The 23,081-nt window shown below is 50.5% G+C and overlaps 1 protein-coding gene across 1 annotated transcript in view; it reads left to right on the forward strand.

Moving 5' to 3' along the window:
* grik5 (glutamate receptor, ionotropic, kainate 5) overlaps positions 1-23,081 on the forward strand; it is a 158,134-nt gene that overhangs the window by 117,077 nt on the left and 17,976 nt on the right. Inside the window, exons 11-14 of the mRNA XM_086002407.1 lie at positions 6,749-6,858; positions 10,507-10,680; positions 12,322-12,487; positions 18,797-19,022. Coding sequence (XP_085858533.1) covers positions 6,749-6,858; positions 10,507-10,680; positions 12,322-12,487; positions 18,797-19,022 — 676 coding nt within the window. The remainder of the gene's footprint in view (positions 1-6,748; positions 6,859-10,506; positions 10,681-12,321; positions 12,488-18,796; positions 19,023-23,081) is intronic.

Raw genomic sequence — 23,081 nt, forward strand, 5'->3', positions numbered from 1 at the left:
CACACTCCCTAAATATATATTACAAAATTTACACACACTCCCTAAATATATATAACATTTATACAAACTCCCTAAATATATAATATCACATTTACACACGTTGTCTAAATATATAGTACCACATTTGCAAACACTCCCTAAATATATTGTTCCACATTTACACACACACCCTAAATTTATATTACCACATTTAGAAACATACCCTAAATATAAACCCATTTTTGAAGCATTCCCTAAATATATATTACCACATTTACACACACTCCCTAAATATATATTACCACATTTACACACACTTCCTAAATATATATTACCACATTTGCAAACACTCCCTAAATATATAATACTGTAGGTATTCGGGTTCACCTAAGTAGGTATTGAATGAATGCCTACTAAATAATCGAGTTCGACTTCAGGAGAACAATCAAGAAGTTCATTAATGCAGGAAACAGATGACATACAGCAAGCAATAGAGATCGATGCAGGAGAGCCTTGGAGTAGGTCTTTCCCCAGCGGGGACGCCACGAGGACTGAGTCCGCAGTCCCGTGGATTGCGTGATGATGTCATCACGCTCGGCCGTGTTTTCCCGCGCTTGGGTGGTCACGTGACCGCGTCGTGACGTCAGCGCGTTTGCCCACGCTTGGGCAGTCACGTGACCCGCGTCATGACGTCGGCACGTCTACCCGCACTGTAGCTGGCCATTGCGGCCGAACTCGCGGGAGCGGGAGGCCAAACCGGGCCGGCGGCCATCGCAGGCGCAGGAGGCCAAACTGGGCCGGCAGCCACCGCGGGAGCAGGAGGCCGAGCTGTGCCAGCTCGCATCTGGGTGAGTCACGTGATGAGCGACGTGAAGTCAGTGCGTTAGGTCGCGTTCTTAAAGGGGCAACGGCCCGAACAGGTAAGTTATATATATATAGTTAAGTTAAAGGGAATTATTATGTATTATAAGTAAGGGACACCTGGTGGTACCGCCACATACGCCCCCCCAGAATTCGCTTTAACGAAAGTCAAAAGACGAGGTGGTCTGATGAGCTCGTGGTCTCAGCGGTCGTGCTGTCTCGACTTGGCAGGCGAGGTCTAAAGATGCTGGTCGTGAACGGATCCTTACGCGCGTCGCGGCGAATAAAACGTATCTGTCATGCGAAGGACCGTGGAGACGTTTGACCTCTGCAGCCCATGGTTCGAAGCGGGCGCTGGGGCGAAACAGCTGGCCATGTCATAGTGGTGGGCAGGTTTGGCAGACGCGGACCATGGCTCTGTTGATGTTGGAAAATGTCCTCAGTCGGACGAAATCTGCAGGAACGCCGAACAGACGATCCAGGAGGACTTGGCGGGCGAGTTTTGTGAAATCGCCGACAGGTGAGCGAACTCTTCGGCAGTCTGGAACGCACGGAACGATGCATGCCGTAGTGCTAAGACGGTAGCACAAAAGAGCGTGAACCGTTGCTGCGTTGATCAGTGACCGGTGATGACAGCAACTTTCGCGTAGCCGATCGTGGCCGTGGGATGCCCGTTGGGCCCGTTGTCGGTGTTTGCAGCGACAGTAGATGTTTGCATTTGTGGAGGGGAACACTGTAGAGAGGGCGGTAACGCTTCGAGTTGTTGTTGCTTTAGGGGGAAAACTGCCGGGAGGGCGGCAACGCTTCTAGTGGTTGTTGATGTAAGTGGAAAACTGCCGGGAAGGCGGCAATGCTTCGCTTTCGCGCCGAAAAGAATGGTAGAAAACACAACCAGCAGGCTGACGGGCTGGTGTATCGTCGGCGGGGAATGAGTCTTCGTGTTTCACGAGGGATGGGTCCTCGTGGTTTGCGAGGGATGGGTCCTTGTGGTTCACGAGGGTTGGGTCCACGTGGTTCACGAGGGATGGGTCCTCGTGGGTCGTGGGTCGTGAGGAGTGCGTCCTCGTGGTTCGTGAGGGATGGATCCTCATGGTTCGCAAGGGATGGGTCCTCGTGGGTTGTGAGGAGCGAGTCCTCGTGGCATCTCCGCGGGGGCGCGCTCCGATCTTGAGGGCCAGAGACCCTGCGGAACCCGTGCTTGGAGGGATGTATACTTGCTGTTGCGTTGGGAGATGTCGTGGAGGTGGACGATCCGTGTGGTGGTAGAAATGTCGAATACGGAGACCGTAAGCAGGTGCGTGGTCTGCGCCGCATCGATGTTCTTGGCGAACGGGGCTTCTACCTGAAGAAAGCACGAGGGTGGTTGCTGCTCCCTGTATTGCGGTAGCGACAGCGAAATGGCTGATGCTTCCGTGGCGTGCTTCTTTTGTGAAAATCGTTCACAAAAATCGGGGTCCGGCTGTGTTACGTTTGTGAAAAACGGGATCACCTCCAGGCTGCGCTTCCTTTGCGAATACGTTCGCAAAGACAGGGTCGCCAATGTAGGAACTGGTGTTCGTCGGTTGCTGTTCGTCGGTTGTTCGTCGGTTGTCTTCTGTGAAGACGAGGTTCAGGCTATGCGTTTCTTCCGTGAAAAACGTTCATGGATACGGGGTCACCAATGTAGGTATTGATGAGCTCCCATACTCACGTCGTTGGGTCACCAATTGTAGGTATTCGGGTTGTTGGACGAATGCCTACTAAATAATCGAGTTCGACTTCAGGAGAACAATCAAGAAGTTCATTAATGCAGGAAACAGATGACATACAGCAAGCAATAGAGATCGATGCAGGAGAGCCTTGGAGTAGGTTTTTCCCCAGTGGGGACGCCACGAGGACTGAGTCCGCAGTCCCGTGGATTGCGTGGTGACGTCATCACGCTCGGCCGCGTTTTCCCGCGCTTGGGTGGTCACGTGACCGCGTCGTGATGTCAGCGCGTTTGCCCGCGCTTGGGCGGTCATGTGACCCGTGCCGTGACGTCGGCACGTCTACCCGGCACCCGGCACTGTAGCTGGCCGTTGCGGCCGAAGTCGCGGGAGCGGGAGGCCGAACTGGGGCGGCGCCCATAGCGGGCGTGGGAGGCCGAACTGGGCCGGTGGCCACCGCGGGAGCGGGAGGCCGAGCTGTGCCGGCTTGCATCTGGGTGAGTCACGTGATGCGTGACGTGACGTCAGTGGTTTAGGTCGCGTTCTTAAAGGAGCAACGGCCCGAACAGGTAAGTTATTACATATATATAGTTAAGTTAAAGGGAATTATGTATTATAAGTAAGGGACACCCAGTGGTACCGTCACAATACCACATTTACACACACGCCCTAAATATATATTTCCACATTTACACACATTCCTTAAATATATATTACCACATTTACAAGCATTCCCTACATACATATTATCACATTTACATGGATTCCCTCAATCTATATAAGCAAATTTACACACACTCCCTAAATATATATTACCACATTTACATGCACTCCCTAAGTATATATTACCAAATTTATACACACTCCCTAAATATATATCACCACATTTACACACACTTCCTAAATATATAGTACCACATTTAGACACACTCCCTAAATATATATTACCACATTTACACACATTCCTTAAATATATTACCATATTTACACACACTCCTTAAATATGTATTACCACATTTACACACACTCCCTAAATATATATTACATTTACACACATTCCTTAAATATATTACCATATTTATACACACTCCCTAAATATATATTACCACATTTACACACATTCCTTAAATATATTACCATATTTACACACACTCCTTAAATATATATTACCATATTTACACACACTTCCTAAATATGTATTACCACATTTACACACACTCCCTTCATATATATTACCTCATTTACATGCTCTCCCTAAAAATAATACTACATTTACACACACTGCCTCAATCTATATTAAGTAATTGCACAAAGACACTAAATTCATATTTTGGAAATTACACCCGCTTCCTAAATTTATATTGCAACATTTAAACACGTTCTCTGGCTCTGTTATGGTATTTACACATACTCCCTAAACTTATGTAACTGTATTTACATAAAGACCCTAAATTCACATTGCAGCATTTACACACGCACCCCTCATTCTATGTTACAATATTTACACAGACTCCCCCAATCAATGCAACAATTTACGCACAGACCTTAAATCTTTTTGGACCATTTACACTCGCTCCTTAAAATTATATTGGAGCATTCTCATCCGGTCCTTAAATCTAAATGATACGTACACCCGAAATTAATTTTACAGCATTTACAAACGCTGCCGATTGAAGTGGGCACAGTGAGATTGGGGCACAGTGAGAATGGGGCACAGTGAGAATGGGGCACAGTGAGAATGGGGCACAGTGGGATTGGGGCACAGTGGGATGGGGCACAGTGAAAATGGGGCACAGTGAGAATGGGGCACAGTGGGATTGGGGCACAGTGGGATTGGGGCACAGTGAGAATGGGGCACAGTGGGATTGGGGCACAGTGAGAATGGGGCACAGTGAGAATGGGGCACAGTGAGAATGGGGCACAGTGAGAATGGGACAAAGTGAAAATGGGGCACAGTGAGAATGGGGCACAGTGAGAATGGGACACAGTGAAAATGGGGCACAGTGAGAATGGGGCACAGTGAGAATGGGGCACAGTGGGATTGGGGCACAGTGGGATTGGGGCACAGTGAGAATGGGGCACAGTGAGAATGGGGCACAGTGGGATTGGGGCACAGTGAGAATGGGGCACAGTGGGATTGGGGCACAGTGAGAATGGGGCACAGTGGGATTGGGGCACAGTGAGAATGGGGCACAGTGGGATTGGGGCACAGTGAGAATGGGGCACAGTGAGAATGGGGCACAGTGAGAATGGGGCACAGTGGGATTGGGGCACAGTGAGAATGGGGCACAGTGGGATTGGGGCACAGTGAGAATGGGGCACAGTGGGATTGGGGCACAGTGAGAATCGGGCACAGTAGGATTGGGGCACAGTGAGAATGGGGCACAGTTGGAATGGGGCACAGTGGGATTGGGGCACAGTGAGAATGGGGCACAGTGGGATTGGGGCACAGTGAGAATGGGGCACAGTGGGATGGGGGCACAGTGAGAATGGGGCACAGTGGGATTGGGGCACAGTGAGAATGGGGCACAGTGAGAATGGGGCACAGTGAGAATGGGGCACAATGATAATGGGGCACAGTGAGAATGGGGCACAGTGGGATTGGGGCACAGTGAGAATGGGGCACAGTGGGAATGGGGCACAGTGGGATTGGGGCACAGTGAGAATGGGGCACAGTGAGAATGGGGCACAGTGGGATTGGGGCACAGTGAGAATGGGGCAAAGTGAGAATGGGGCACAGTGAGAATGGGGCACAGTGATAATGGGGCACAGTGAGAATGGGGCACAGTGAGAATGGGGCACAGTGAGAATGGGGCACAGTGGGATTGGGACAGAGTGGGATTGGGACAGAGTGGGAATGGGACAGGTTGGGAATGGGACAGGTTGGGAATGGGACACAGTGGAATTGGGACACAGTGGGATTGGGACAGAGTGGGAATGGGACAGGTTGGGAATGGGACAGATTGGGAATGGGACACAGTGGAATTGGGACACAGTGGGATTGGGACAGAGTGGGAATGGAACACAGTGGGATTGGAACACAGTGGGATTGGGACAGAGAGGGAATGGGACAGATTGGGAATGGGACACAGTGGGATTGGGACACAGTGGGATTGGGACAGAGTGGGAATGGGACACAGTGGAATTGGGACACAGTAGGATTGGGACAGAGTGGGAATGGGACACAGTGGAATTGGGACACAGTGGGATTGGGACAGTGTGGGAATGGGACAGATTGGGAATGGGACACAGTGAAATTGGGACACAGTGGGATTGGGATAGAGTGGGAATGGGACAGATTGGGAATGGGACACAGTGGGATTGGAACACATTGGGATTGGGACAGAGTGGGAATGGGAGAGAGTGGGAATGGGACAGATTGGGAATGGGGCACAGTGGGATTGGAACAGAGTGGGAATGGGACAGAGTGGGAATGGGAGAGAGTGGGAATGGGACAGATTGGGAATGGGGCACAGTGGGATTGGGACAGAGTGGGATTGGGACAGAGTGGGAATGGGAGAGAGTGGGAATGGGACAGATTGGGAATGGGGCACAGTGGAATTGAGACACAGTGGGATTGGGACAGAGTGGGAATGGGACAGATTGGGAATGGGAACAGTTGGGAAACAGACAGAGTCAGATTGGGAAAAAGTGGGAATGGGCACAGTGGGAATGGGAGCAGTGGGAATGGGAGACAGTGGGAATGGGTACAGTGGAAATGGGAACAGTGGGAATGGGAAAGAGTGGGAATGGGCACAGTGGGAGTGGGACTGTTTGTTCGACCAGACATCTCACTCTGTGCTCGGGAAACTATCACTGTTCATGAACAACATCTGTCTCTTTCTCTCCATTCCTCTATTGCCCGGCCTTACACCTACCTCTGCCTCTTGTCCTCCCTCTTCTCCCCACTTCCTCTCCCCTCTCTCTCTGTCTATATCTCATTACTTTCACCATTTCCTTCCCTCCCTCCCTCTCCCCCTCTCTCCCTCTCCCCTCCCTCCCTCTCGCCTCCACCCTGCCCCCATATCTCTCTCTCCCTCCCACTCCCCTCCACTATTCCCCATGCTCTCCCGCCCTCTCCCCACCTCTCTTCCCCTTGAAATCTCTCTTCCTCTACCCTCGTCTATTCCCCCACATCTCTCCCCTCCTCCCTTGCCCACCTCTCTCCCTCCGCCCCTCTACCCTCCTCCCTTCCCCCAAATCTCCCCATTCTCCATCTGTAGGGTCGGAAGCCGGGTTACTTCTCGTTCCTGGACCCCTTCTCCCCCGCGGTCTGGCTCTTTATGCTTCTGGCATATCTCGCTGTCAGCTGTGTGCTGTTCCTCGCCGCCAGGTAAGAACTCACCACTGAAGGGCAGAGGGAGCAAGGCTCGCCCACTCACTGCCTCCACACAACAGAGCAGAAACACTGTCAGAACCCCGGGGGTTAATGGGGTTCAAACACTCACCCTGTCCTATTCAGTGTCCGAGGACAGACTCTCCCCCTCAGCACTCCGGTGGGGGGGGGGTTAATGGAATTCGAGCTCCTTGGGACTGTTCCGGTTTCCAGCTCCCCCCATCTCTCCCCCAGTTGAATAGTGGAACAGACCCGAGGGGCTGATTGGCCTCCTCCTTTTCCGATGTTCCTAGGATCTGGGGTTGAGGGATTCAGTTCTCTCGGGATCTGGATTCAGGGATATAGTTCCTGCTCCAATAAAAACAGGAAAGTGTTGGAAATGCTCAGCAGGTCAGGCAGCATCTGTGGAGAAGGAAACAGAGTTAATGTTTCAGGTCGATGACCTTCCAATACCACTGGGAAAACGTTCAGAGACGAGGCAGGTTTTAAGCAAGTATAGAGGCAGAGACAGGGGGGAGGGGAGGAGAGAACAAAAGGTCTGCGGTAGGGTGGAAGGCGGGAGTGATGAAATGACAAAGGGGATGATGATGCAAGGCAAAAGAGGGTGGTAATGGGACAAGTAAAGAAACAAAAGATGGGTCTGAAGGAGCTGAAAACGGCAACAACAGAATCATTACCAGCAACTGCTGTCCGATAAAATGGAAGCAGTGTATATGATCTAGTCCCTCCACAATCTGGATTCAGGGACCCAGTTCCCTCAGGATCGGGATTAAGAGATGTACGGGGTAGAAATTCAGTTATGTCCTGTTTGGGGGCGGTAACCGAAATAGCACCAGGTGTTTAGCGCCTGGTGCGGGAGAATCGCCCCGGCCGCTAATTTGGGCTTACCGCCCCGGCTAGGAAACGGAGCGCTATCTCGGGCGCTCCAATTCCTCTTGGGGCGGTGTCTGGGGGCGTCAAGCGCGGTAACGCCAGAGCGTTATGCGGCCGGCCCACGTAGCGCTGACGCGTTTCAGCGCCTCTCCCGTTCCGTCAAAGGGGAGGACCGCTGCGCACTCTGCAGGCCGCTTGACGTTCTCCGCTAGCCCACCAGGGCGGCATGGCTGCACACCCCGGCACCAAGACGCGGCGCCGTGGCCTCACCGATGGCCGTCACGTCCCACGCCAAGGGCCGCCACCAGGGCCCCACCTGGAGGTCGGCCAAAACCGATGAAATGGCGGCACGGGGCCGCGGCCGGGCTTCCCCTTTAATTACCGCCTCGCGAGTGGAGGTCGGCCCAGTTCGCGGCCCGCGAGGCTGTCGCCGATGTCGCCTGCGGCAGCTTCGCGGGGCGCAGATGAATTTCTGCCGCAGTGCGCTAAGGGGCTGTGGCGGGGAGCTAAGTGGTCATGTCGCTTGGCAATGACGTCATCGCTGGCGGCGCAGCGCCGCGGGGCGCTACCGGCTACCGCCGCCGCTAACCTCCCGCTGAATTTCGCGGGAGGTGTTAGCGGCGCCGCGCCCGGGCGTTAGGGGATTTGCCCGGGGTGAGCTAACGAGAGGCGCAAACAAACCCAGTTTTTCCCCCACGCGTAGTTCCCTCATCGATCTGGATGAAGGGATGCAGTTCCGTCATAATCTGGGTTCAGGGATCCAGTTCCTTCAACATGTGGATGAAGAGATGCCGTTCTCACAGGATCTGACTCAAGGGATTCAGCCACCTCGAACTGCAGATCCACAATTCTCTCACTCAGGTCCTCTGATGAACTGTTTTCGGCTCTTCAATGAGATTAGAACCTGTTCCCGGATTCCCGGAGTTGGCACCCATTGCCATGTTTACTATCCGGGCGTGCATTGGGTGACTCATCTCACAGTGAGACTTTCCCACATCAACATCCCTCTCCCTCCTGAAACTGGACCATTGGCGTTTGATTCCGTCGCCCTCGACCATTCAAAATCGGACGGCGCGACCCCGTGGAATAATTTGGTCGGAGCCGGCGATTAGTGCGGGCCCAGAATATTTAACTGCGCTGAGGCCCCTTGGCAGGGATCAGTCTGCGTGAAGGCTGTGCTGACCTCCTGCGTCTCTCATTTGGTGGGACTCTCCGTGGATCTGCTGAGCGAGGTTGTCCCACACGCGGGTCAGTGGGAGCAAGGGCATCCTATCTACCAGCCTTGTGCAGTTGAGGCCGAGGAAAAGATTTAGGGGTCCAACTACAGGAATCACTAAAGGCTGGTGGACAGGTACAAAAAAATAATGAAAAATGCTATTGGAATGTTGGCCTTTATCTCGAGGGCTGGAATACACAGGGACGGAAGTGATGTTACAGCTGTACAGAGCTCTGGTTAGACCCCATCTGGACACTGCATTCAGTTCTGGGCATCACACCTCAGGAAGGATATCTTGGCCTTGGAGTGGGAGCAGCGCAGATTCACCAGAATGATACCGAGGCTAAAAGGGTTAAATTATGAGGACAGATTGCACGGACTTGAATTGCACTCCGTCAAATATAAAAGAATAAGGGGTGATCTAATTCATAGAAACATAGAAGATAGGAGCAGGAGTAGGCTATTCGGCCCCTCGAGCCTGCTCCGCCATTCAATGCAATCATGGCTGATCATCCAAATTCAGTACCCTGTCCCTGCTTTCTCCCCATACCCCTTGATCCCTTTAGCCTTAAGAAATATATCTAACTCCTTCTTGAATATATTTAATGAATTGGCCTCTACTACCTTCTGTGGTAGAGAATTCCACAGGTTCACCACTCTCTGGGTGAAGAAATTCCTCCTCATTTCTGTCCTAAATGGCTTACCCCTTATCCTTAGACTGTGACCCCTGGTTCTGGACTCCCCGACCATCGGGAACACCCTTCCTGCATCTAGTCTGTCCAGTCCTGTCAGAATTTTATAAGTTTCAATGAGATCCCCTCTCATTCTTGTAAACTCCAGCGAGTATAAGCCCAATCGACCCAATCTCTCCTCATACGTCATTCCTGCCATCCCAGGTATCAGCCTGGTGAATCTTCGCTGAACTCCTTCCATGGCAAGAACATCCTTCCTCAGATAAGGCGACCAAAACTGCACACAATACTCCAGGTGTGGTCTCACCAAGGCCCTGTACAACTACAGCAAGACATCCTTGTTCCTGTACTCAAACCCTCTCGCTACGAAGGCCAACATACCATTTGCCTTCTTAACTACCTGCTGCACCTGCATGCTTACCTTCAGGTGTTTGAAGGGTCGATCGAGAGAGAAACTCTTTCCTCTGGTGGGGGGAGTCCAGAACAAGGGGGCAGAACCTTAAAATTAGAGCCAGGCCATTCAGGGGTGATGTCAGGAAGCACTTCTTCACACAAAGGGTGGTGGAAATCTGGGACTCTCTCTTCCAAAAAGCTTTTTGAGGCTGGGGGTCAATTGATAAATCCAAGATTGAGATTGATAGTTTTTCCTTAGGCAAAGGTATTAAGGATTACAGAACCACGGCGGGCGGATGGAGTTGAGATACAGATCAGCCACGATCTCATTGAATGGCGGGACAGGCCTGAGGGGCTGAATGCCCTCCTCCTGGTCCTATGTTCCCTCAGTTTGCATGTTGGGAGCATGGAGGGTAGCGGAGCCAAGGCCGCCCCAACTTTCATCATGCCTTCTCTCCTTTTCTCTGTAAGAATGAGTCCTTACGAATGGTACAACCCTCATCCGTGCCTGAGGGAACGTATGGACATCCTGGAGAATCAGTACACCCTGGGTAACAGTCTCTGGTTCCCAGTCGGAGGCTTCATGCAGCAAGGTTCTGAGATCATGCCCCGTGCCCTCTCTACGCGGTGTGTCAGCGGAGTCTGGTGAGTTTGTGCAGACATGAGCCACAGAGAAGGACAAGCTGACCATGTCTGCAAGCTTCCCATTACATCCATTAACACCCAGACAGCGCCTCCTCATTACACGTTTCATTAACATGGTGAAAGTACAGAGAGGTCAGGAGTGGACAGTATGGGGAAATATTTTTACAGGCTATATATATGTAAGTACTGAGTAAGTTGCTCCAATTGGATTCTACAGACTGAGAATAATTCGGTTGGAGCTAGCAATTCGTGCAGCCCAGAATATTTAACTGTGCTGAGGCCCACTGGCTGAAAAGGTTAAATTATGAGGACAGTTTGCATGGACTAGGCTTGAACTCCCTCAAGTATAAAAGAATAAGAGGCGATCTAATGCAGGCGTTGATAGGGTAGATAGAGAGAAACTATTTACTCTGGTGGGAGAGTCCAATGGGATTCTGTAGACTGTGGGACAGAGACCGAGTCAGTTCTAATTGTTACGACAGGTGATGATTTGGGCGATTGGGTTCTACAGAGTAGATTGGAGTAGAATCACTGGGGAGCTTAGAGTGGAGCTGATTTGGCCCATTTCCGTTATATAAACAAGAGCCGATTTGGTCCTTTGTGAAACTGTTGCCTGAAGGCGACTTAGTCCATTATAAAGATGAGAAGATCTATCGATCCAAGGTGATCTGGCCCATTTGAGATTCCGTAGTCTTGGGGCAATTTGATCTGTTCAGATTGGTCTATTAGGATTCTGCAGAGAGGGGTTGACCTGGACCATTGGGATTCTGTAGACTGGTAGATGTTTGATCCATTGGGGTTCCATTGGAATGGTTTGGTCCAATGGATGAGGAATATTTGGTTCACTGGGATCATATAGACTGGGTGTGATCTGAGCCATTGTGACTAGTGGTGATCTGGTCCATTGGGGTTCCATTGACTAGTGGTGATCTGGTCCATTGAGGTTCCATGGACTAGTGGTGATCTGGTCCATTGAGGTTCCATGGACTAGTGGTGATCTGGTCCATTGAGGTTCCATGGACTAGTGGTGATCTGGTCCATTGAGGTTCCATGGACTAGTGGTGATCTGGTCCATTGAGGTTCCATGGACTAGTGGTGATCTGGTCCATTGAGGTTCCATGGACTAGTGGTGATCTGGTCCATTGAGGTCCCATGGACTACTGGTGATCTGGTCCATTGAGGGTCCATGGACTAGTGGTGATCTGGTCATTGGGGTTCCATGGACTAGTGGTGATCTGGTCCATTGAGGGTCCATGGACTAGTGGTGATCTGGTCCATTGGGGTTCCATGGACTAGTGGTGATCTGGTCCATTGGGGTTCCATGGACTAGTGGTGATCTGCTCCATTCAGGTTCCATGGACTACTGGTGATCTGGTCCATTGAGGTCCCATGGGCTACTGGTGATCTGGTCCGTTGAGGGTCCATAGACTAGTGGTGATCTGGTCCATTGGGGTTCCATTGATCAGGAAGATCAGGTCCACTGGGATTCTTTAGAACAGGGAGATCTGGTCCATTGAGGTCTTTAGCTCAAGGAACTTTCATCCATTGACATTCCACAGATGGGTATGTTTTGGTGTATTTAATCTGTGCTTCTGCCCAGCGTTGACTGCCTGTGACCTGAATTCTGTGTCTGATAACTAGGTGGGCGTTTACTCTGATAATTATCTCCTCCTACACCGCCAATCTCGCTGCGTTCCTGACCGTGCAGAGGATGGAAGTCCCCATCGAGTCTGCTGATGATCTAGCCGACCAAACCAACATAGAATATGGAACAATTCAGGGTGGTTCAACGATGACATTTTTCCAGGTACCACCCCTTGTATATGAAAGCCAGACAACTCGTCAAGCACAAATTCAACTTAAAAGGGCATGAGGTAGCGGCAATCACTGAGACCTGGCTATAAACGGGGCATGACTGGGAGGTACATATTCCAGGCCACAGGGTCTTTCAAAAGGACAGGGAAATTGGAAAAGGAGGAGGAGTAGCAATTTTGATAAAAGGCAGAAAGGATTTCAGTAAGCGTGATCGGGCAGTGGAAACACCATGGGTAGAGTTAAGGAACAGCAAAGGATGCAAGACTGTGGTGAGAGTTGTCTATGGGCCTCCAACAGTAGTGGTGGAGTGGGGGGATGGATAAATACAGAGACCAGGGGAGCATCTAGCACAAACGGTGCAATAGTGGGAGATTTTAATTTCCCCATAAACTGGGAGAAGCAGATCAGCTCAAGAAATAAAGGCTGCGAATTTCTAGGGGGTGATTTTCACTCAGAAGTCGGGAAGGAGGCAGGACTACAACTTTCGGGGTTGTAGTCCCGCCTCCATCGAGATGCGGCCAATCCACGCGATTTTAACTTGATTGACCTTGTTGAGCCCGCCCAGCGGGCTCAGCAGGCCAATTAAGGGCCACCCGGCAACAGGTGTCATCACAGACTGAAATTTCATCTGTCAAGACCTTTTGACAGATGAAATATCAGTGTTTCACAGCTGTTTGAAGCTGTCAAACACTGACAGTCTTACCTCTAACCTGAGTCCTTCTACACAGACTCAGTTAGAAATCTCTCCGGCACAGAAAGCTGCAGGCTGTCACTTTTGACAGTTCGCAGCCGTTCTGCTTTCTGTGCCGGTTAGATGATGGACTCCCGAAACCTAGAGGAAGGAAGGCTAAAAAGGTAAGTACAGGTAATTTAAACTTCTTTACACACTTTAGACATACCAAACACACTTACCTTTGCACTCATGCACCCATCAGTCAGCTGAACACCAACATCTCGACCCCTCCAAGTCCTTCAACCTGACGGCCCGACTCCTCTAACTTGGCATGGTTTGGAGCCATCGGGAAGCCCACATTTCAAGTTTTAAAATAGGGATTAGGCTAAAAACTGCCTGTTAACTACCTGTTAACAGGCAGTTAATTGTCACTAATCCCATCCCGCCTCGGGGAGGCGGGTCCCAGTGCGGGGCGGGTATCCGCCTCCTTTGAAACTTAGATGGAGGCGGGTTGGGGGCGGGATGGTGTCGGGACCCCCGAATTCGGGACTTTAACTCCCCTCCCCGCACGCCTCCAATCCCGACTCCGCAGGTCAGTTAAAATCAAAGCCCTAGAGTGTATTCGGGACAGTTTTCTGGAGCAATGGCCCAACATTTGCGATCGGAGGCTTCCGACCTGTGAACAATATCCGAATTTACCCGGTGGCTCAGGAGGTACGGAGACTCGCGATCCAGGGCCTCTCTGGGTACGCGCAGGCAGAGACCCAGGTACCCCAGGGGCGCATACGGTTCGCAAGCAGCCCTGGGATCACGTGGGCCGGCTCAACCAATAAAAGAAGGGAATCCCCATTCATATTTATGGGAGTTTCGTATGTAGGGAATCCCCATAAGTATGAATGGGCATCACTTAAAAAATACACCAACACATGAAATAATTGTCTTTTTAATTACATATTTAAAATTAATTAAAATGCCATTTAATTAAATATTTTAAATAAAAATTTAATTTTTTGAATTGTCTTTTATATGTTTCAGCAGGGCTAAAAATAAACTTACATTATTGGACGGTTTTTAATGTATAAATGTGTGATAACATTTTATTTTTCCATTTTTTTAAACTCTTGTGCTGGTGAAAGCTGGCCTTACGCTCGCTTTTACCGGGCGTAAGAATTTCACGGGCGTTCAGCGGGCGGAAGTTGGGCAAATAGCGCAAATCTCCGCCCAGGGAGGCCTGTCTCCCGGGGATGCGGAGGAACTGTCAAGAGGATTCTTGTCAGATTGCAAGTGCCGGGTTTTAGCGCATGTGCTTCTCATGCCTAATCTTGGGACTTGCGCGGCCCCTACGGGCGCGTGCGCACCTCGTACGCACCCATAGGGGTCGCAAAAATACGGCCCATTATGTTTTAGACCCCGCAAGGGAAACAGGCTGTACTAGGTTTAGCGATGGGTAATGAACGAGAAATCTGGTGGTAAAGGAGCATTAGATAGCGTAATAACAACAGGAAACACTGGAAAAACTCAGCAGGCCAGGCAACATCCGTGGAGAGAGAAACAGAGTTAACATTTCAGGTCGAAACCCTTCTTCAGAACTGAGAAAAAAGCAGGAAATGAAACAGATTAAAAGGCCAGTTTGGGGGCTGGGAAATGGGGGGAGGGGATGAAAGAACCAAAGGGAAGTAAGAGACATTAAGAGATAGTCAAGGCGAGACGAGATGGTAATAGGACAGGTAAAGAGACAAAAGATGGCTCGAGATGAAGTGTGAAATGCGCTGGCAGAATAAGAGACAGCTGCCACCTGTCCTATTACCATCTCGTCTCGCCTTGAATATCTCTTAATGTCTCTTCACCTCCCATAGACCTTCCCTTTGGTTCTTTCATCCCCTCCCCCATTTCCCAGCCCCCAAACTGGCCTTTTAATCTGTTTCATTTCCTGCTTTTTTCTCAGTCCTGACGAAGGGCCTTCGACCTGAAACGTTAACTCTGTTTCTCTCTCCACGGATGCTGCCTGGCCTGCTGAGTTTTTCCAGCGTTTTCTGTTGTTATTTCGGATTTCCAGCATCTGCAGTATTTTGCGATCGTATTAGTTAGCATAATATTTGATAATTACGTTTGAGAGGGTGAGTCACAAACCAAGGGTTTAAACTTAACTGAGGCAAAGTTCGAAGGGGTGAGCCGTAAATTGACCGCAGTAAACTGGGCTGAACTGTCAATGGCTGAACCCACAGACAAACAGTGGGAGGCATTCAAAGTGTTTGTTACAATACAAAGCCAGCAGTACCCTTGAAGGCAAAGTCGTCACTTGTGCAGTTAACCAACCATGGCCAACAAACGAGATAAGACATAGCATCAAACAAAAAGAAAAAGCTCACACAAATACGAAGGAAAAATGGAACTCTGCCAGACTGGGAGAGCTGTGAAAAAAGCAACAATGGATTGCGCAGAAAGAGGTACAAAAAGGGAATATGGAAAACAAACTTGCAAACCTAACAGCCACAGTTTCTATAAATATATTAAGAGAAAGAGAGTGGTAAAGGGAGCAATGTGGGCCCATTAAAGGCAGGCGCAGGCGAGACTGTAATGGACAATAAGGAATAACAACAGAAAATGCTGGAAACACTCAGCAGGTCAGGCAGCATCCATGGAGAGAGAAACAGAGTTAACGGGCTGGATTTTCATTGAGGAGTCAGGTTGGAGGCGGGACTACAACTTTCGGGGTTGTAGTCCCGCCTCCATCGAGTTCTAGCCAACCCACGTGATTTTGACTTGATTGACCTTGTTGAGCCCGCCTAGCGGGCTCAGCAGGCCAATTAAGGGCCACCCAGCAACAGGTGACGTCACAGATTGATATTTCATCTGTCAAGACCTTTTGACAGATGAAATATCAGCGTTTGACAGCTGTTTGAAGCTGTCAAACACTGACAATCTGTACTCCAAGTTAATTCCTTCCTGTCAGGGTGATTTAAAGATCTCCCCGGAACAGAAAGCTGAATGCGAGAACTTTTGACAGATCGCGGCCATTCTGCTTTCTGTGCTGGTGAGACGAGGGACTCCCGAGGCCTAAGGGAAGGAAGGCTGTAAAGGTATGTAAATGTAAGTAAAACTTATTTAAGCACTTTCAACACACCAAACACACTTACCTCTGCACTCATGCACCCATCACTCACGTGAACACCGGACATCTCGATCCCTCCAAGCCCTTCATCCTGACGGCCCGCCTCGCTAACTTGGCGTGGTTTGGAGCCATCGGGAATCCCACATTTCAACAATGAAAATAGGGATTAGGCTAAAAACTGCCTGTTAACTACCTGTTAACAGGTAGTTAATTGGCACTAATCCCTTTCCCGCCTCGGGGAGGCGGGTCCCAGTGTGGGTTGGGTACCTGCCTCCTTTGAAACTGGCGTGGAGGCGGGTTGGGGGCGGGATAGGTTCGTGCCCCCCGATTTCGGGATTTTAACCCCCCACATGCCTCCAATCCCGCCTCCACAGCCCAATGAAAATCCTGCCCAACGTTTCAGGTCTGTGGCCCTTCATCAGAACTGGAAAAAGTTAGAGGTGTAACAGGTTTCAAGCAGATGCAGAGCAGGGAAAGGGGGGAGGGGAGGAAAGAACTAAAGAGGCGGTCTGTGATAGGGTGGAAGGCAGGAGAGATTAAATGACAAATGGGGATGGCAGAATCATCAACAACTGCCGATTGAAAAAATAAGGGCAGGGGTTATGATCTGAAATTGTTGAACTCAATGTTGAGTCCGGAAGGTTACAAAGTGCCCAATCGAAAGATGACGTGCTGTTCCTCGAGCTTACATTGAGCTTCATTGGAACAATGTAATAGGCCGAAGACAGAGAGATCAGAGTGGGAGTGAAGTGGAGAATTAAAGTGACAGGCGACCGGAAGCTCAGGGTCACCCTTACAGACTGAACGGAGGTGTTCCGCAAAGCGGCCGCCCAATCTGCATTTGGTCTGCCCAATGTAGAGGAGACCGCATCGTGAGCAGCGAATACAGTATACTAAATTGCAAGAAGTACAAGTAAATCACTGTTTCACCTGGAAGGGGTGTTTGGGGCCCTGGACAGTGGGAAGGGAGGAGGTAAAAGGGCATGTGTTGCATCTCCTGCGCTTGCACGGGAAGGTACCGTGGGGAGGGTGGGGGTGCTGTTGGGGACAATAAGGAAATGGTAGCCTTGTTAAATGAGGACGCAATTCCCCCCCATTATTGAAGCAATTCTAACTCTTCAACGGGTGCCCTGCCTGCAATCAGCTGGTTCGACCTTGAGTGGAGAATGGACCCTGGGAGCCTCACATTCCTGGGAGACTGGGAGCCTCAGAGCCTGGGACCCCTGTGACCCCGGGACCCTGGGACACTGGGAGCCTCGGACCCTGGGAGCTCCTGGGACACTGGGACGCTAGGAGCCTGGGAGCCTGGGGCCCCAGGAGCTTGGGAGCCTCGGACCCCTGGGAGCCTGGGACTCTGGGATCCTGGACACTGGGAGTCTGGAACCCCTGGGAGCCTGGGACTCTAGGATACTGGACACTGGGAGTCTGGGATACTGGACACTGGGACTATGGGACCCCTGGGTGCTTGGGACTCTGGGATACTGGACACTGGGACTCTGGGATACTAGACACTGGGACTCTGGGATACTGGACACTGGGAATCTGGGATACTGGACACTGGGAGTGTGGGACCCCTGGGAGCCTGGGACTCTGGGATACTGGACACTGGGACTCTGGGATACTGGACACTGGGACTATGGGATACTGGACACTGGGAGTGTGGGACCCCTGGGAGCCTGGGACTCTGGGATACTGGACACTGGGACTCTGGGATACTGGACACTGGGACTATGGGATACTGGACACTGGGAATGTGGGACCCCTGGGAGCTTGGAACTCTGGGATACTGGACGCTGGGAATCTGGGATGCTGGACACTGGGACTCTGAGATACTGGACACTGGGAGTGTGGGACCCCTGGGAGCTTGGAACTCTGGGATACTGGACACTGGGACTCTGGGATACTGGACACTGGGACTCTGGGATACTGGACACTGGGACTCTGGGATACTGGACACTGGGAGTGTGGGACCCCTGGGAGTTTGGGACTCTGGGATACTGGACACTGGGACTCTGGGATACTGGACACTGGGACTCTGGGATACTGGATACTGGGAGTGTGGGACCCCTGGGAGCTTGGGACACTAGGATACTGGACACTGGGAATCTGGGATCTTGGACACTGGGAGTGTGGGACCCCTGGAAGCCCAGGACTCCGGGATACTGGACACTGGGACTCTGGGATACTGGACACTGGGACTCTGGGATACTGGACACTGTGCATCTGGGATACTGGACACTGGGACTCTGGGATACTGGACACTGCGAGTATGGGACTCCTGGGAGCTTGGGACTCTGGGATATAGGACACTAGGAGCCTGGGAGCCTGGGACAATGGGAGCCTGGAAGCCTGGGACAATGAGAGGTTCAGAGCCTGGGACCCTGGGAGTCTGGGACCCTGGGACACTGGGAGCCTAAGACCCCTGGGCATTGTGTTTCCCCGCTGAGACATTCAGGGGCTGATGAGTTTTATCTCTTCCCCCCTGCTCCTCCCCCGCTCTCCCCCCCCCTCCTCAGAATTCCCGGTACCAGACCTACCAGCGGATGTGGAACTACATGCACTCCAAGCAGCCTAGTGTCTTTGTCAAGACCACGGAGGAAGGGATCGCCCGGGTCTTAAACTCCAAGTACGCCTTCCTCCTGGAGTCCACCATGAACGAGTACCACAGGAAACGCAACTGCAACCTGACGCAGATCGGAGGGCTGCTGGACACCAAGGGCTATGGGATCGGCATGCCTCTGGGTAGGTGTGAGGGAGCTGTGAGTAACGGCAACACACACTGGGGAGAGTGGCACAGAATTACATCGAATGCACAGCACAGGAACAGACCATTAGGCCCAAGCAGTTCGTGCTCCACATGAGCCTCCTCCCACCCTTCTTCATCTCACCCCATCAGCATATCCTTCTATTCCTTTCTCCCCCATGTGTTTATCCAGCTTCCCCTTAAATGCATCTACGCTATTTGCCTCAACCATTCCGTGTGATAGCAAGTTCCACATTCTCACCGCTCTCTGGGTGAAGAGGTTTCTCCTGAATCCCTTATTGGATTTATTAGTGACTATTTTATATTTATGGCCCCTAGTTTTGATCTCTTATGAAGAAAGATTGAGCAGGTTGGGCCTATACTCATTGGAGTTTAGAAGAATGAGAGGGGATCTTATTGAAATATATAAGATTCTGAAGGGGCTTGACAGGGTAGATGCAGAAAGGATGTTTCCCCTCGTGGGGGAACCTAGAACTAGGAGGCATAGTTTCAGAATAAGGGGGCACTTTTTAAAATCGGAAATGAGGAGGAATTTCGTCTCTCAAAGGGTCGTGAATCTTTGGAATTCTCTTCCCCAGAGAGCTGTGGAGGCTGGGTCATTGAATATATTTAAGGTGGAGATAGACAGATGCTGAAAGGTAAGGGAGTCAAGGGTTATGGGGAGCAGGCAGGGAAGTGGAGTTGAGGCCAAGATCAGATCAGCCATGATCTTATTGAATGGCGGAGCAGGTTCGAGGGGCCGAATGACCTACTCCTGCTCCTATGTCTTACGGTCTTATGTTATGCTCTCCCCTGCAAGTGGAAACATCTTCTCTACGTCTACCCTATCGAAACCTTTCATAATTTTAAAGACCTCTATCAGGTCGGCCCCTCAGTCTTATCTTTTCTAGAGAAAAGAGCCCCAGCCTGCTCAGTTTGGTGAGTGCCCTCAAACCTGTTTCCCCCATTCAGTGAGATCATGGCTGATCTATATCCTAACTCAATCCAATAGGCTTGGCTCCATATCCCTTTGTTATGTATTGTGTGTTCTCCTCCCACCTGTGGTGGTGCTGTCACAGGAGATAAATGGTTGGGTGTTCTCTGTTAAGTTTAGCTCTCTTTGTTCGGAACTTTCCAGAACTTCCTTTCCTTCCAATAAAGCACTTCATGTTTGAATCTCTGAGTTCTGAGTCCTAAATTGTGTCTAGGTAGAAAGGTACCGACACAGCAAGTGGCAACGAGGAGCGGATGAATCTGCGTACGTTACGGGTGCAGTGAGTAAACAGAAAATTTAATTTGAAACGTGAGATGGCTACTATATTAGGAAACATCGGTGATTTTGATGAAAATGTGGAGCAATGGAGCGCATATACGGAACGTTTTGACTATTTTGTATTGGCGAATGCGGTGGCAAATGAAAAGGTCGTGCCTACCTTTTTGAGTGTAATCGGGCCGAAGACTTTCAATTTACTTCGCAGCCTCGTGCAGCCAGATAAGCCAGGAACTAAAACATATAAGCAACTAGTGGAAATTCTTGGAGCACATTTTTCACCAAAACCTCTGGTTATTGCTGAGAGATTTAGATTTCACAAACGGAATCAAGAGGAGGGGGAATCAGTGACGATGTTTATTGCTGTTTTAAAAAGGTTGTCGGAACACTGCCAGTTCAAGGAGGTGCTGAATGACACCATTAGAGACAGACTTGTGTGTGGTCTGCAAAATGCAGCCACACAGAAGCGCCTTCTTACTGAGGACAACCTTACTCTTGAAAAGGCCATTGAAGTTAGTGTCTCCATGGAGATGGCGGAAAAGGAGGCTCACCAGTTGAGTTCAACAGGGAGAGTTCACAAGGTGTCGTCTGAGCCTAAAGGTGCGCGGAACGGCACATGTTACCGTTGTGGGAAAACGGGCCATCACGCTAATGACTGCTGGTGTACGGAGCTGGAATGCCGAAATTGTGGCAAAAAGGGTCACATTGAACGCACCTGTAGAGATAAAAAAAGAACAGACAGAGCTGGGAAGCATGGAAGCAAAATGTCTGTATTTTGACAAGAGAGGAAAAAGAGTGTTCATTCAGTGCAGTATGATGGAACAAGCAAAACAGAGGGGAGCGACACCTCTGAGGAGGAAGAGGTGCACATACTGATGGTTGCAGGTGGTTCAAATGGCTACTGGGTGTCACCACTGGTGGAGGGACAATCAGTGCGGATGGAGGTGGACACAGGCGCGGCTGTGTCCCTTGTTTCAGACACTGTCTACAACAAAATACTAAAGCATCTTACCCTTCAGCCAACAAACATTGTGCTAAAGACGTATACCGGCGAACCTGTGGCCATGAGAGGTGTCATTGAGGTGACAGTTAAATTGAACGGACAGACTGCAAAACTGCCACTATATTTGGTAAAGGGAAATTACCCATCGCTACTGGGACGTGCGTGGCTGGAGAAAATCACGCTGGACTGGCCTGCAGTCCGCATGATGTCAAAAGGGGAGTCAGGTCTGACTGCAGTGTTAAACAAACATGCAGAACTCTTCAATGGGGAACTTGGGAGCATGAAAAAGATCAGTGTGAGACTGGACATTAAACCTGACAGCCAGCCGAAGTTTCACAAAGCCCGACCTGTACCCTATGCAATTAGGCCAAAAGTTGAGGCTAACTTGGAGGCCTTAGTCGAGAATGGAGTCCTGGAGCCTGTGAGCGTGAGCAAATGGGCCACACCCATTGTTCCTGTCCTGGAAAAGGATGGACCTGTTCGAATCTGCGGGGATTTTAAAGTGACTATTAACCCGGTGCTGTCTGTGGAACAGTAACTTCTTCCCCTCATTGATGATCTTTTTACGGGCCTGGCCAGAGGGCAAAAGTTCAGCAAAATAGACTTATGCCAGGCTTATCTACAAATGCATGTCGATGACAAATCAAAGAAGCTGCTGACAATTGTGACACACAAGGGGCTATACAGGTACTGTTGTGTATGTAACCGTTTACCTTTAAGGGAACTATAGAATGTAACCGTTCGCCTTTAAGAGCACTACTTTAGGGTGGCACTATTTATTGGCTCATGTATACTGTAATACCGATAGTGACCACACCAGTATATAAGGGTTGGAATACGTTAACTAGGGCAGAAATCGCCCAGACCTCTGAATAGTAAAGACCTGTTTTGTTTGTACTTCTAAAGTCTCTGAAGTTATTTACTGCACAACCTACAGACTTTACAGTGGCGACGAGTCCGATCGTACTCTGCGGCAAGACTAACCAGTAGCAGAGAGCTTCAAAAAGAAAACACGAGGCTCCGTCTACTAAAAGTATAGTACTTACTGGAAGCTGGAAGATTAACAGCAAAGCTGCGGCAGCAACAGGCACAGATTACCCTGCTGCCACATCTTGAGCGAGCCAATCAGCCTAAAACAAGGCGGCCGAAGAGACTGTGAGTAGGAAAAAAAATTAAAACAAATAAATAAAAAAAACGGGGTAGAAGTATTTGGAGGAGAAGGGCAAAGCATTCGGGTCCAACGGCGTCGGGTGACAGCCGGACCGCGGGCAGTGTGAGAAGCTGTGCAGCAACCGCTGCCACGAAGCGCTGAGCCTGCGAGTAGGCGCGGGAGTGTCAGAGCCGAGAGCCGCGCGAGCGGGGGAGCCAGAGCCGAGCGGGAGGCGTTGCAAGCCAGCGATCGCATCTCCAGATAAGGGCCGAGAGCCGCGAGAGCGATCGCATCTACAGATAAGGGCCGGCAGCCGCTTCGCGATCCAGCGATCGCATTATAGATAAGGGCCGCACTCGGGCTGACAGACGGCGTCGGGGGACCGGGTGAAGACTGCCAAGTGCGGGAAAACCGCCATTGAAGTGGGCGGGGAGAGCGAGAAGCGCGGGAAAGCCGCCATTTTCGCGGGGAAACCACTGAAGAAGAAGAAGACGGAAGCGGGAAACCGCCATCTTGGAAATTATTAAGAATTTTCAAAAATTAATAATAAGTAAAGAAATACTTGTGTTGTTCTCGAGAAGAGAAGAGGATGCCTAAACGAGGTAATATCACCAAATGCTATCGTTGTGGGAAGT

The sequence above is a fragment of the Somniosus microcephalus genome, chromosome 12 (genome assembly GCF_052327205.1).
Source record: "Somniosus microcephalus isolate GS21.2 chromosome 12, FLI_Smic_1.0, whole genome shotgun sequence".
Taxonomy (NCBI): Eukaryota; Metazoa; Chordata; class Chondrichthyes; order Squaliformes; family Somniosidae; genus Somniosus; species Somniosus microcephalus.